This window comes from Quercus lobata, chromosome 12 (genome assembly GCF_001633185.2).
Source record: "Quercus lobata isolate SW786 chromosome 12, ValleyOak3.0 Primary Assembly, whole genome shotgun sequence".
NCBI classification, from domain to species: Eukaryota; Viridiplantae; Streptophyta; class Magnoliopsida; order Fagales; family Fagaceae; genus Quercus; species Quercus lobata.
The window spans coordinates 31241667-31257235 of NC_044915.1; the positions used below are offsets into that span (position 1 = coordinate 31241667).

General features: G+C 41.1%; 1 protein-coding gene across 2 annotated transcripts in view; it reads left to right on the forward strand.

The window, feature by feature from the left end:
- LOC115971016 (protein TIC236, chloroplastic) overlaps positions 1-15569 on the forward strand; it is a 55153-nt gene that overhangs the window by 19550 nt on the left and 20034 nt on the right. For both annotated transcript variants that reach the window (XM_031090679.1, XM_031090681.1), the window contains exons 7-11: positions 4195-4257; positions 4613-4843; positions 4943-5026; positions 10726-10883; positions 11013-11532. In XM_031090679.1, the coding sequence (XP_030946539.1) occupies positions 4195-4257; positions 4613-4843; positions 4943-5026; positions 10726-10883; positions 11013-11532 (1056 nt within the window). The remainder of the gene's footprint in view (positions 1-4194; positions 4258-4612; positions 4844-4942; positions 5027-10725; positions 10884-11012; positions 11533-15569) is intronic.

Genomic DNA, 15569 nt, shown 5'->3' on the forward strand with positions numbered 1-15569 from the left:
GGGGGGTCATAAGTTGTGGAGCTTTGTTTTTAGATTGTTTGGGGTCTCTCTTGGATCTGACCATGTCCTTGACCTTTTATTTGGGTGGAGGTACTGGTTGGGGAAGCATTCATTGGATATTTGGAATTTGGCTCCGTTATGTTTGATGTAGATTATTTGGTGGGAGCGTAACAGCCTTACATTTTTGGATTTAGAGAGTGTGGGGGACCAGCTTTTACCTCTTTTGTAGGAGCTTTTTTTGATTGGGCTTGAACTTGGGGATTCGCATCTAGTGATTATTGATTACATTTTGTTGTTTATAGAGTCCCTTTCTTCTTGTATATAATTGTTTTATTCTTTTTTGTAAATATCTTGGCTACATTGTGCCTTTTTTGCGAAGATTAATGGAACTCCTTTCTTATGCTCTTTTTTTTTTTATAAATAAGAAGAAAATATTATTAATAAGGGAAAAGTATGAAAATACAAAGGGTTCACGGTGGTGAACAAAAAGACACAAGCAGCCACAAAGAAAAACCAAGAAAAACTAATAGACAAAAGGAATTCCAAAAGGGTAAAACAATCCGAAAGACCCCAACACCGAGACCAATCAAAGAGGGTCCGTTGGCATAAATCTAATAACTGAACCACAGTTTTCCCCTTATCCTCAAAAGAACGCCGATTCCGTTCAGTCCAAATAGTCCACATTAAACAGCCTGGAACCAAATTCTAAGCATCGGAGCTATGCTTCCCAAGCCAATGGTACCAACAAAATAATAAGTCCGCTATTGAACCTGGCATGACCCAATTGATACCAAACAACCGAAGCATATTAGTCCACAAAGAATGAGCTATTGGACAAAAAAGTAACAGGTGATCCATAGATTCCGCATTACAACAGCACATACAACAACGATTCGTCAAAGGGCGACCACGAAGCATAAGGTTATCCAAGGTTAGAATCTGACCATGAGCTGCTGTCCACATAAAAAATGCCACCCTTTTAGGAACCTTGACTTTCCAAATGCCCTTCCAAGGGAAAGTGGAAGGAGCTACATTTCGAATCTTATGATAAAAAGACCGAATGTCAAACTTCCCACTTCCATTAAGACCCCAATGAAGCCTGTCACCCCCCATCACCACTAGGAATCCGGGATTGGATGAAATGAAGTAGGGAATAAGAAGCCGCTAACTCCTAATCATTGAAATCCCTAAAAATGCTTAAACTCCACACTCTGTCATTATTACCCACTGAAGGGCTTAACACTTCAGAAACATAAGCTTCTTTATTGGCTAAACACAAAAATAACTGGGGATAAAGAATTTTAAGAGGGACATCCTTAGTCCATTTGTCATGCTAAAAAAGAATACGAGAACCGTCCCCCACTACAAAAGACAAATGCTTAGCAAAACTTTCCCACCCTTCACTAATACTCCGCCATAAACCACAACCATGAGCCCTTCTGCAAACTCTAGAGCACCAACCCCCTTTCCCCTCCCCATATTTCATGGCTATGACCCTCCGCCATAGATGAGTGATTTCAGGCCATACCTCCAAAGCCATTTCCCTAATAGAGCCTGATTAAAAAATGCCAAATTCCGAATTACCAAACCACCAAACTCGCGTGGTAAACAAACCTTTTCCCAAGCCACCAAAGGATATTTGAAACACAACTGAAGAACCCCACAAAAAATTCCTCTGAATACATTCCAATCTAGTCGCCACAGCTTTAGGGATAGTAAAAAGGGAAAGGTAATAAGTTGGAAGGCTTGAAAGGGTACTTTTCAACAAAATGAGTCTGCCACCCTTTGACAAGTAAAGCCGCTTCCAGCCTGAAAGCTTCTTTTCCAACCTCTCAAGAATCGGATTCCAAATAGTGGCTGTTTTATACAAAGATCCCAGTGGCATACCCAAGTAAATCATAGGCAAACTGCCCACCCTACACTGAAGAATATTAGCCAATGATTGGATATTGCTCACCTCCCCAATAGGGACAATCTCACTTTTCCCCACATTCACCTTCAAACCAGTAAAAGCTTGAAAATAGATCAAAACCAGCCTAATGGAAAAGATTTGCTCTCTAGAAGCATCGCAGAAAAGAATAGTATCATCAGCAAATAATAAGTGAGAAATAAGAATACCAGTAGAATTATTAGGTCCCACATGAAAACCCTGAATGAGACCACCTTCCTCAGTTTTCTTTAGGATACAACTTAAAACCTCCATGATCAAAAGAAAGAGTAGGGGAGACAATGGGTTACCTTGTCTTAGACCTCTAGAGCTACCAAAGAAACCAGTAGGAGATCCATTAACCAAAACAGAGAATCGGACGGTAGTGACGCAAGTCTTCAGCCAACACCTCCATCTACCTCCAAAACCCATCCTCTTCAACAGATAAAACAAGGAGTCCCAATTCACATGATCATAAGCTTTCTCGATGTCTAACTTACACACCACCCTTGGAGCACAACACTTTTTAACAGTGTTCAATTAATAGAAATAGCACTTTTTCATCCACCAGGGTGCAGCCTAGTGGTTGGAGGCTTGGATGAGCTCTAGACCCAGACATCCAAGGTTCAATCCCCCACTAAGAGTTTCCTTGGATTATTTGAACAGATTTAAAAAAAAAAAAAATTTCATTTAATATTTGAACCATAATTTTTTTTAAACAACAATTTTGAAACAGCTGTAACAGAACTATCCATATCAACTCTTTAGCAAAAGGAAAAAAAAGTATCCATATAAGCTGGTTTAGATGTAAAGATTAAAGATAATGATGGTTCCCGTTGCTTTATTGGTCTTTGTAGATAAATTGAGATCATATACTTTTCTTCTCAAATCGATGGATTAAGTTTTGTCAATACTAATGGAAGTTCTATGCAGTTAACTAGAATTTTGTCAGATCTAGATTTGTGGTACATAGAAATGTCTTTTGAGTTTTGTCATCATCTTGTTGTATGTTAAGAATCTTTTCATTAATTTATTCTCCCCTGAATAGTACTGCCAGCATTGGAACTATTATTAATGTTAACAGTGAGTTTGGAAGTTTTATTTTGCTTGATATGCAGTATTAATGTGAATATTTACTTCTAAAGATACTGTATCATAAACTCATAAAAGGTCCATACACTATACTTTTTGCTTGTGTGCATACTTTTATACACACACACACACATATATGATAAATAAGTAGTGTAATATTATTGAAAATCAAATAGACTTGATTTTCATGATGATGAACACAAAGTGTCAAAAAAGTACAGAAGTCTCAAAAAGAAAATCTAAGAGAGACTCTTTTTTTTGGGATAAGTAACTAAATTTTTTATTAAAAGGAAATCAAACCAAGTACACTGGGGGTGTACTCAGGGAGAGATACAGTCAAAATAGATTACAATGCTCAAACATATATAAAAGAGAAAAACAAGGAGGAGAATGAAAGGCAACACTCCAATCTTAAAAGTCACGAAGGAAAAAGCTTTAAAATCAAGGATAGTTGTTCATATCCCTCAAAACTTCTAGAATTCAGTTCTTGCCAAAGACACCACAAAATTCAATGAGGCACAGCCTTCCAAAAAGCTATGTTTCTATGCTTGCTGAAAGAACCTTGCCAAGCTGTGAACATATCAAGAGCTCTCTTTGGCATAACCTATTGGAGTCCAAATAAACAGAATGCCATTGATCACAAATCAAAAGCTATAGGGCAATGAAGGAGGAGTTGATCCAGACTTCCACATTTTTTGCACATGCAACACCAATCCAAAACAATAATACCTTTCTTCTAGAGCTTGTCAGTAAATAAGATCTTCTCTAGAGTAGCAGTCTAAGAAAAGAAGGTAACCCTAGAGGGGACCTTTGAATGCCACAGCAATTTCCAGGGAAACGACATGCCATTAGGCGAGGATAGGGAATGATAATAACCACGCACCTCAAAACCCTGACTCTTGGCAGGTGGTAATAAGTGGGTAGAATAGAGAGTGCTTTCTTAAGAGTATCAAGAGAGGTGGTAAGTGGGCGTACTTGCCTTTGTCTAAAAGTGGATGTATAGTGGATCTCTTCCTGTGCTTAGTTGTCATATCAATGAGAGTATATAAGGTTCGTACTCCGAAGTCAAGGCATTGCTTTGAACTTCAACTGGTAGCTTGAAATAGCTCATTTTTTTCCTTCTTTTCTTAGTTAATGTTGTATCCATCTGATAGTCTGTGTACTTTCATGTTCAGGTTCCTTGCGTTGAAGTAAATTCTCTGATGAAAACTTTCAAGATGAGGCCTCTATTGTTCCCGGTATGTGTGTCTTAAGTTTGCATCTGACTTCTAAAATCTGAAAGTTGTTGATTCTTAAATAGTTGGGTGCACTTACTTATATTACTTCTATTTTGGTATATATTTTCCATTCTAGAATTTCTGAATATTGTTTTTCTAAAAAATTGGTATTCTGTATCGTGTGGGTTCTTTGTACAGGCCCAACTATTTATTTTTCTTTTCATTGAACTGAAACTGTTGGGTGCATTAATTGCAGTTATATTTAAGAACTTTTTTTTTTCTTGATCTTTTCTCTTACAAAAAATACATCCATAGAAGTCCACCCTAACCTTTCATCTCTATCTTCACGTCCATTTGCCTTATGTATTTGCTGCAGTTGGCTGGATCAGCAACTGCTGTATTTAACTGTCAAGGCCCTCTGGATGCTCCAATATTTGTGGGAAGTGGAATGGTTTCTAGGAAGACATCTCATTCAGTTTCTGATTTTCCTGCATCATGCGCATCTGAAGCACTGTTAAAAAACAAAGAAGCCGGTGCAGTGGCTGCTTTTGACTGTATTCCACTTTCATATTTATCTGCCAATTTCACTTTTAACACTGATAACTGTGTAAGTTTGTTGGGATACTAAGTGCATATACAAGTTAGATTGGTGCTTGTTGTTCCAAGTACAAAAAAAGATCCTGTAAATTTATTTTGCATGTGATAGGTTGCTGACTTGTACGGAATTAGAGCTAGCCTTGTGGATGGAGGTGAAATTCGAGGTGCAGGGAATGCGTGGATTTGCCCAGAGGTATCTAAAATGCTTAGAAAATAACTTATCTTGCTTGTTTGTGCTATGACCTGATCAATTGAATGGAAACAATTAGTCGTATTCGAGGCGACAACCCTCCAAGAACAAGTAGAAAGGAAAGGATTTTTAGGAATTATATTTGCTTGCCTCTTATTTCACCGTTCATAGTTTAAATACATCAAAGGACTAATCCAAATGAAGAGATAACAATCAACCTTATCACTTATCCTACCCAGGAAACAGAATGAATCCTATCTCTAGGAAGTTTAAATGATAACAACAACCTAACAACATCCTAATCCAAATAATTCAAATACGAACTATCACTTAATTCCAATATTTCCTAAGTTTAACAAACACTTGAGGCAATTATCTTCAGCTGCTACTAAGTTGCATTATTTGTTCCCTTGGCACGCACGTGCTCTGCAAACATAGCATTCCCTTCCCCTAAAAAATGAATCTTGTCCTCAAGATTTAGATAAGAAAATTGATGTTGTAAATCTGTGTAGTGCTCCCACATGGCATCCTCTTCAGCAAGGCCAGTCTGCTACACCAGCGCTTCCTGCAAAATCTTCTTGCCTGACTTAATCCAGCCAAAATCTATAATTCTTTTAGGTTCATGCAGCACCCTACCATCCTCTTTGATTGGTGGTAATTCCGGTGCAACATGATAAAACTTCCCAATTTCTTCTTCAGCTGGAACATGTGAAAAACAGGATGTATCCGTGATTGCTGAGGCAAGGCCTACCTTAAGCCACCTTCCTGAGCCACTCCAACACCTGGTAAGGCCTGTAAAAAATGAGGCAAAAGATTCATGTTGCTTCTGGTGAGTTGATGAAAGGGTTGCAATTTGAGGTAAACAAAGTCACTTGGTTCAAACTCTAATTCGTGGCGATGTCGATCCTCATAATCTTCATTTGATTTTGTGCCATCACCAAATTTTCCTTCAAGAGTTTCAGTATTTCCTCTCATTCCTTCATGGATTGCTCAACCTGAGCTACTGTAGTGAACCCGTGTTCATAACTGTGAACTATGGCGGGTGCTCTTCCATAAACCACTTCGAATGGAGTCATGTGAGTGGCAACGTGATACGAAGTGTTGTACCAATACTCCGCCCATGGTAGCCATTTGAACTGCTGCTTTTGCTTGGTACCTACAAAACAATGAAGGTAAGTCTCAAGGTAGTGGTTAAGTACCTCAGTTTGCCCATCGGTTTGCAGATGGTACACCGAGCTCATACGCAATTTAGATCCTTGCAATCGAAAATACTCTGCCCAGAATTGGCTCGTGAAAACTGGGTCTCTATCTGATACAATCGAGCGTGGCATGCCATGAAGGTGCGCGACTTCCTTAACAAACACTTCATCTACTGTTTTTGCCGAATAAGGATGCTTCAAAGTGATGAAGTGTCCATATTTAGACAATTGGTCCACCACCACCAGAATAACTGAGAATCCATTGGATGTTGGTAGGCTGTTGATGAAGTCCATGGAAATATCCTCCCAAATATGGTCAAGTATCGGTAGTGGTTGTAACAACCCTGCAGGAGAAAGTGTGTCGCTCTTATTCCGCTGGCAAGTATCACAACCCCGAATGTAATCTTGAATTTCCTCTTTCATGCCAACTTAATAGAAGTTGGATGCAATTCTCTTATAAGTTCTAAACATAGCAAAGTGTCCTTCCATGGGTGTGTCATGAAACTCGTGGATCACTGCCTCTCTGTGAGGAGAGTTTCACGGCAAAACTAAACGGCCTTTCTACCAGCCCTGGCGCACTGTGGGTCCCCTTTTGCATAACCTCCTTAATGCTTGACAATTTGGGGTTGTGGCGTGCTTCGTTGCGGATCTCTTCAAGCCACGTTGGTTGTTGATAGGTGATAGCACTCACCTCTCCATGCATCTAGTCCAATGTTCGAATTCATAATCGTATCCCATGAGCTTTGTTGGTCCATAGTGGTAATCTGCTGCTCTAAGAGATATTTCAAGCTGCTATGATCAGTTCGAATATGAAAGTGACGCCCCAACAAATAATTACGCCATTGATGGATTGAATGAACAATTTCCATGAGCTCTTTCTCGTATGTAGATCGTCCTAAGGCTCTACCCGTGATGGCCTTACTGAAGTAAGCCACGAGTTTGCCTTCTTGCATGAGGACCGCGCCTAAACCACTTCCTAACGCATCCGTTTCAACAATAATTTGCTGAGAGAAATTTGGCAAGGAGAGCACTGGAGCTTGTGTCATGGCACGCTTGAGATTGAGAAAAGACTCCCCTGCTTGTTTTGACCACTGGAAACCATCCTTCTTCAAGAGCTTGGTAAGAGGGGCTGCAATGGCGCCATATCCTTGAATAAATTTCTGGTAATAACCGGTCAATCCAAGGAATCCACAGAGAGCGGTGGTGTTTGTCAAAATAGGCTAAGCCTCCATGCTGCTGATTTTTTTGGGATCCGCAGAGACTCTTGCTGCACTAATGATATGGCCTACGTACTCCACTTCCCGTTGTCCAATTAGGCACTTAGTTTGGTTGACATACAATTAGTTATGCAACAAGATGGTAAAAACTTCCTCAAGATGAGATAAATGTTCAGCCCAAGTTTTACTATAAACCAAAATGCCGTCAAAAAATACTAGCACATACCTCCGTAGTAAGGCTTGAAATATGTCGTTCATCAATGGTTGGAACGTGGCTGGAGCATTGGTGAGTCCAAACAGCACGACAAGAAATTCGTAGTGACCATCATGAGTGCGAAAAGCAATCTTGTGAACATCCTCAGGTTGAACCCGAATCTGGTGGTACCCAGATTTAAGATCCAATTTGGTGAAATACGATGTGCCATGAAATTCATCAAATAACTCATCCATGGTAGGAATCGGATATTGATCCTTAATAGTCACATGATTGAAAGCTCTGTAGTCAAGACAAAAATGCCATGAGCCATCCTTCTTTTTCACTAATAGAACAGGCGACAAGAATGGACTAGAGCTTGGTTGTATAATCCCAGCGGAAAGCATCTCCTTCACGGCCCTTTCGATCTTGTTCTTTTGGATGTGAGGGTAGCGGTATGGCTGAACATTAACAGGTCCCCTGCCTTGTTCCAAAATTATTTTATGGTCATGGTTGGGTGGGGGAGGCAAAGTGTTAGGACTACGAAATATGGGCTGGAGTTTTTGTAATAATACATCTAGTTCTTTGGTTTGGACTTGGGCCAAGTCCATCTTAGTGTCATGGATAGGCCCATTGATAGTCATGATGTAGGTTTCCAATCCATTGGCTAGAAGCTTTTGGATGGATTGAATAGAGTCATGTGTCACCTTCCCTGTATTGTCTCCGTGCAACACAAACTTTTTGTCTTCATACCACAACTCCACAGTGAGATTACTCCAGCCGTGCAAAACTTTTCCAAGGCTTTGTAGCCTTTGCATTCCCAAAACAACATCTGAACCTTGTAAATCCAATGGATACATGTTGGTTGAAGCCTCGGATTTCCACAGGTACTGCTATGTAAACTTCTTCGCACTGCAGTTTCTCTCCATTGGCTACCATCACTTGGAAAGCCGCTGCCGCTGCCTTGCAACATTCCATTCGTCTAGCGAACTTCTGTCCTACAAAATTGTGAGCACTTCCACTATCGATGAGAATGTGCAATTGCCTCCCTCTAGATACGCCTGTCACTCACATAGTTCGGGGTGTGGTTATACCTGACAAAGCATGAAGCGAGATTTCCGGAATAGTTGCTTATTCTTCTTCCTCTTTAATTGCTTCCTCCACTTCAGTAGATTCCTCCGCATCCGCTACTGTTTCCAAAATAAACACTTGTTGTGTCTTGCACCTATGTCCCGGTCCAAACTCTTCATCACAATTGTAACATAATCCCTTATCCCTCTGTGCCTGCATCTCTGTCCAAGAAAGCTTTTTGAATGAGGGGCTTCTTTGAGTTCATGAACTTGAGGATGGTGATGACCCCGCCTTTCTCCATCTGGATGGGGGACTTGGTAAAAGAGCTGGCTTGGGTGTTGGTAGCAGTGCAGATTTTGAAGGGAATGACGCACGCTTAAGCTTCTGCAACTTGTCTTCTTGCAAACGGGCTAAACTGGTGGCGTGGAGAAGGGTGGTTGGTCGGAAAAGTTTGACTTTTGAACGATTTTCCTCCTTAAGTCCGCCGATGTGACTTCCAATCAACGCACGTTGAGGCCAATCTTGTACCCTTGCAGCTAATCGTTCAAACTGTGTTTGATATTCACGCATAGTCCCAGTTTGTTGCACTTTGGCTAGAGCTTCATCAAAATCCTCATATTTAGAAGGTCCAAAGCAGACACATAAAGCTTGCGTATATTCCTCCCATTGCACGTTAGGCTGTGTCTTTTCATACCATTGATACCATTGCAAGGCATCATCTTGCAAGTGGAATGAAGCCAACACCACTTTCTCTTCGGCTGTTGTTCTTTGATAGTGAAAAAATTGTTCGGCCTTGTAAATCCACCCAGTTGGGTCTTCCCCATTGAAGTGAGGAAAATCTAACCGAGAGAATTGAGTTTGTATGCCTCCCGTAGGTCCTCTAGTACTGCCTTCTCCATGATTTCGATTGATGGAACTATCACCATGGTTGTCATTCTGGTTGGTTTCATTGGTCCGCTCACCCCTTGCTTTGAGCTGCTGTCCCATCTTTGCTACAACATTGGAGAGGGCATCTATACTCTCATCTATTCTTGTCAACTCTTCCCGCTGGCCATCGACTTGCCTTCGAAATGAATGGTTATTGACTTCTAGAGTAGACAGTCAATCGTCATTGGTAGTTGATCGTGTGGATGGTGGTGGGTTGGAAGTCATCTGGCTTTGATACCAAATGCTATGACCCAATCAATTGAATGGAAACAATTTGTCGTATTCGAGGCGACAACCCTCCAAGAACAAGTAGAAAGGAAAGGATTTTTAGGAATTATATTTGCTCGCCTCTTATTTCACCATTCATAGTTTAAATACATCAACATGACTAATCCAAATGAAGAGATAATAATCAACCTTATCACTTATCCTACCCAGGAAACAGAATGAATCCTATCTCTAGGAAGTTTAAATGATAACAACAACCTAACAACATTCTAATCCAAATAATTCAAATACGAACTATCACTTGATTCCAATATATCCTAATCCTAACAAACACTTGAGGTATTTATCTTCAGCTGCTACTAAGTTGCATTATTTGTTCCCTTGGCATGCACGTGCTCTGCAAACATAGCAGTTTGTGAATTAGTAAATGCATGGATTTGCAGCCCCTTATCCCAAGTGATTGGGCATAGATTATAGATATAGTTGCTTCCTCTCCATTCTGCTGTTTTCCCTTCCAATGAGTTTGATATATGTCCTACTCTTTCTGAATGGGTACTTTTTTGGAAAACCAGCTCATTTTCCCCTTCCTATGGGTGTCAAGAGTGGCCCCTCTGTAGGAGATTTATCTTAGTTTTTTATGATCTGATCGTACCTTGTTTTAAATGGCAGCTGCACCCCCTTTTGGATGGCAGTCATCTTCTTATTTAGTCCTACATGATGCACGTGTAAAGTGTAGTGTCTTAACTTTAGTGGGGTTGCCTGACTGCTTCTAGGAAATTGTTGCTTTGAAATAAGTGGTGATGATATGTCTACTTTTTCTGTTAATTTTCTTGCTGCATTTTGATGTAGAACACTTTATTTTTGCAGGGTGAGCTGGATGATGCCGCAATAGATGTGAATTTCTCTGGAAATTTGTCCTTTGATAAAATTATGCAGCGGTATATACCTGGATATCTTCATCTGATGCCACTAAAATTAGGGGATTTAAATGGAGAAATGAAAATGTCTGGATCTCTTTTAAGACCGTAAGATCCTTGGACCCCCCCCCACCCTCTCTCTCTCTCTCTCTCTCTCGTTAATTAAAATTGCTTTGTTACTGCAATTTGGATGTCCATATACTTCAACTTGGCTTATGTATCATGATTTTTTATTAGGAGGTTTGACATTAAATGGAATGCTCCAAAAGCCGAAGGTTCCTTCACTGATGCTCGAGGAGATATCCTAATTTCACATGACTACATCGCTGTTACTTCTTCTTCTGTTGCCTTTGAATTAACCACAAAAATTCAAACATCTTATCTTGATGAATACTGGCTCAGCACAACAGAGTTTGATGCAAAGAGGGTCATGCCATTTATTGTTGACGGACTTGAGTTGGATTTACGTATGCGTGGTTTTGAATTTTTCAGTTTGATATCTTCTTATCCTTTTGACTCTCCAAGACCAACGCATTTGAAAGCAACTGGAAGGATCAAGTTTCAGGGAAAGCCCTGTAGCAGTTCTAATGAGCACAACCTTGGTTTTGAAAAGAATAAGCAACTTTTGGAAATGTCAGATAAGGGAAAAACAGATGGTCTTGTGGGTGAGGTTTTGATCTCAGGTCTCAAGCTGAATCAGTTGATGGTAGCACCTCAGTTGGTTGGACAGTTGAGCATTTCACGCGAGTGTATCAAGGTAATATCAAAAATTTCAACCCCTACTCAATTTATTTACAAAATTTGATGTTAATATTGTCTTTTTAATATGTTACACTGCTTGGCTCACTCACCAAAATATGAGTATTAGGGTTAAGGAAGAGAAAATAAGACTAGGGAGAGATAGACATTTGAGAAAAGATCTAGGCTTGGTAATCATTCCCTCACCTTAGAAAAATTTTAAATTAGGGTTTATGGCATGATTACAAAAATACCCTATGCTAATATAAAATAACATGCTTTTTGATTAAAAAAAGAAGTAACTTTAACACCCCCCTCAAGCTGGAGCATACAGATGAAACTTACATATCAAGCTTGAAAGACAATTGCTGAAGGAGGCAGATGCTAATGACTTCATGAGAATATTAGCCAAATGATCATCTGAACGAACAAAGGGAGTAACAATCTATTTCAAAAGAACGCATGAGTTAATCGCTCCATGGGAAGATCACCCAACTGATCATCCAAACAAACAAAGGGAGTAGTAATTTGCTTCTTCATCAGTAAATCCTAAATAAAGTGACAATCAAGGTTGATTGTTTAGTATGCTCATGGAACACGGGATTGCTATCAATAAAGATTGAAAAAGCCTGATTGTCACAACACATTTGCATAGAAGTAGGAACATCAACTCCCAAGTTATGAATGAACAAATAACAGATCAATTTCAATGGAGATCATAATTACTTTGAAATAAGTATTCTTCTATCCTAAATAGTGAAAGTTGATTCCTGTAGCAGTGTCATGATTAATTGGTTGGTTTAGTCATCCATTTTTAGTGTAGGTTAACTTGTTGTCAACATTATGGGTGGTATCCGTAGTTTTTTCATTGAATTTAAGCTTTTTCAATTGGTGGTTGAGGAAGGAGGAAACTTTTTCTCCTTACGTATTTTTGAACGGGGCAAATACTTCATGAAGTCAGTATTCATGGGCAAGAATGCAGCTGTATGGTTGGTGAAGAACATAGAACACACGGTGGTCGGAGTCAATCCTAAACAGTTTTTTACGCTTAGGGAAGGAGATGCTGCGTACACTTTACAAAGAGGTTCTAATACCTTTGGTCAGTTCCTTTTAGCGTCTGAACTCAGAGTTGGAGGGCACAGAAGATCTGTTATTTTTCCTAGAGGCAAAGCACAAAATGGCTGGAAGGTCTTTGGGCTTGAACTGAGAAAGATGTTGGATCCTGACCAATATGCTTTAGGTGGTTCAGGTCAGGCCAAATTTGTGTCTCTGCCACAGAGGAGAATGTTGGGGCCTCATCCCTCTCGGTCTTTCGCTGAAATAGTGAAGAGTCAGATGCAGCCAAGGGCTGTGACTCAGTCACAACTCTTCAAAACCATGGTGAAGGATAAAAAAAAGACTGAAGGGGAGTCTGTGGAGAAGCAGAATTTGTCAAGGGGGTTGTTGGAGTTAAATCCGAGATGTTCAGATGCTAAGGTGGGTATTTCCGGTGGGTAAGCCTAATATGTTGGTGGTGGGAGGAGGGGTTAGGAAGAAGCAGGGCATTAATGTGGTGTCAGACTTAGGTGTGCAAAATCTGGCAGAAGATGGGAAACGTATCCCACCAAGCTTCAGTTTGAATTCTAATGCTGAATATGGAAAGAGGAATGCTTTGAGGAGATCTTGCAGGTTTGGGAGTGGTCTAATCGTGGAGATTGATGTGAAAGGTAGGAGATGTGTTTCCTTGGGAAAGAAATAAAGGGGGAGAAAAGAATTGTGGGGGGGGGGGGGGGGGGGGTATCACGGGCTTGTAATGAACCTGGCAAAGGTTTGCTGGGTGTGGGCTCTAATACGTTGGCAGCCCACCAAACTATTAGTAAGTCTAATTCAGGCCCAACCACCGTAAGCCCAATTACTCGAGCCTGGGGATTGTTCTTATAAGCTTGTAGAGTCTTTACCCTCAGTTAATATTCACGAGAAGGCTGGGGAGAGCCCACTAGTATCTCCGACGAGCCCTGGGTTGCCGACACAGGTTGTTGGTGGTCCGGTGAGGTCACAATTGGACTGGGTTCAAGCCGAGATGGACGGAAACAGTGCTTCGGTGTCTTCGAGGAGCTCTCTTAGCCTCGAGGTGTTTGGGTTAGACCCCGACAGTCCCGCGGTGGATGGGTTGGTGGTTGGGATCAGCACCGATGGTCCTGCGGAGTCTCCGTTGGAGTTTGAAGGCATGTTCTCTACTTCTGTCGGTCTCACGGTGACTAGGTTAGTCCCTGACAGTCCCGCGGTGGATGGGTTGGAGGTTAGGACCTGCTCCAATGGTCCTGCGACGGCTCCGATGGAGTTTAAGGGCTTTCTCTCTGCTGGGTTTAACTCCGATGGACCCGCGATGGCTCAGATAGAATTATATGGTTGTCCCTCCATTGGGTTGAGCTCCGAGGACTTCGCAGTGGCTCTGGGCAATACTGTCCCGGCAAATTCGCATTTCTCGATGGGCAAGTCCTTGGCAGACAGCCTTAAGGGACTATCCAGTGTAGGTTTCGTGGATTTTGGGGTCAATAGTGTGGATAAAGTTGGAAGTGTGAGAAGTGAGCTTTTGATTCAAGGGGCGGATAATAAAGGAACCAGGCAGATGGATGATGGTGAGATTGGGCAGCCCAATTTAGCGATGATGGAACTGAAGTCAGGATGTGGCCTACCTGTTTTGGGTGTCTCGACGGTGGAGGAAATGGCTCTCTCAGAAGCGGTTTTGGGTGAGGAGGAGAATTTGACAGTTTGTAACCCTTTGTTTACTATTATCCCTCCAGGGCTGGCTTTGACGATGGAAGTGCACAATAAGTCTGAGATGTTGAATAATTCTGAGGTGTTGAATATTGGAAATACTCTGGATGTTTCTAGTTGGGTGAAGAACAGAATCCCGGGCTTTTGTAAAGTGATTGGGCTTTCTGCGAATCGTCATGAAAAATTGTGTATTGCTTATCTTCAAAGGCTAGAAAGGGAGATGGCAGTTATTAACTAGCAACGGAAGAAAGCTAATGCTATCCAAAAAGCAGCCTCCTCCACGGGTAAAGGGAAAAGAGAGTTGAGGAATCTAATCTCAACGGTTAACTATGATGGGAGACAGTGTGTTGTTAGTGAGGTAGAGAGAGTTGTGGGGCCTTAATAGTCTTTATGAAGCTGAAGATGATTTCTTGGAATGTTCGAGGTTTGAATGACCCTCAGAAACGTTTGGTAGTGAGAAATTTGTTGCGTGAGTGGAAGTGTGATATTGTTTGCCTTCAAGAAACAAAGCTGGTTGGCATTGATAGACAGCTGGTTTGCAGTATATGGGGCTGTCCATATGCGGATTGGGTGGCTTTAGATGCCGTTCAGACGGCTGGTGGGGTCTTGATTATGTGGGACAGGAGTGTGTTAGAAAAGTTGGAAGTTCTGGTGGGCTTATTTTCGGTGTCGATTTAGTGGAAAGGTGTGGTGGATGGGTTTATTTGGGCTTGTTCAGGGGTGTATGGCCCAAACGATAATAATTTGAGGGGTGATTTATGGGATGAGTTGGTTGGTATTCAGCAGTTTTGGAATGTTCCTTGGTGCTGTGTTGGGGATTTTAATGTTGTTTGCTTTCCTAGTGAATGAAGGGGTGGGTCTCGACTTACTCCGGCTATGGAAAAGTTTTCTGAATTTATTGATGATTTAAGCTTGATTGATTTGCCATTGGAGGGAGGGAGTTATACATGGTCTAGTGGCACAGTCCAACCTTCTATGTCTAGGATTGATAGGGCTCTAATGTCTCATGAATGGGAGCATCACTTTCTGGATGTGATCCAACGAATTCTTCCACGAACTCTTTCAGATCATTTTCCTATTCTTTTGGAGGCAGGGGGTATGGTGAGGGGGAAAAGTCCTTTCCGATTTGAGAATATGTGGTTGAAGACGGATGGGTTTGTTGATAGGGTTGACTCTTGGTGGAATCTCCATTCTTTTTCGGGCACACCTAGTTTTGTGTTTGCTAGAAAATTGAAAGTGCTGAAAGAAGACATTATTTAGTGGAATCGTCAAGAGTTTGGCAATATTGGGCGCAGGAAG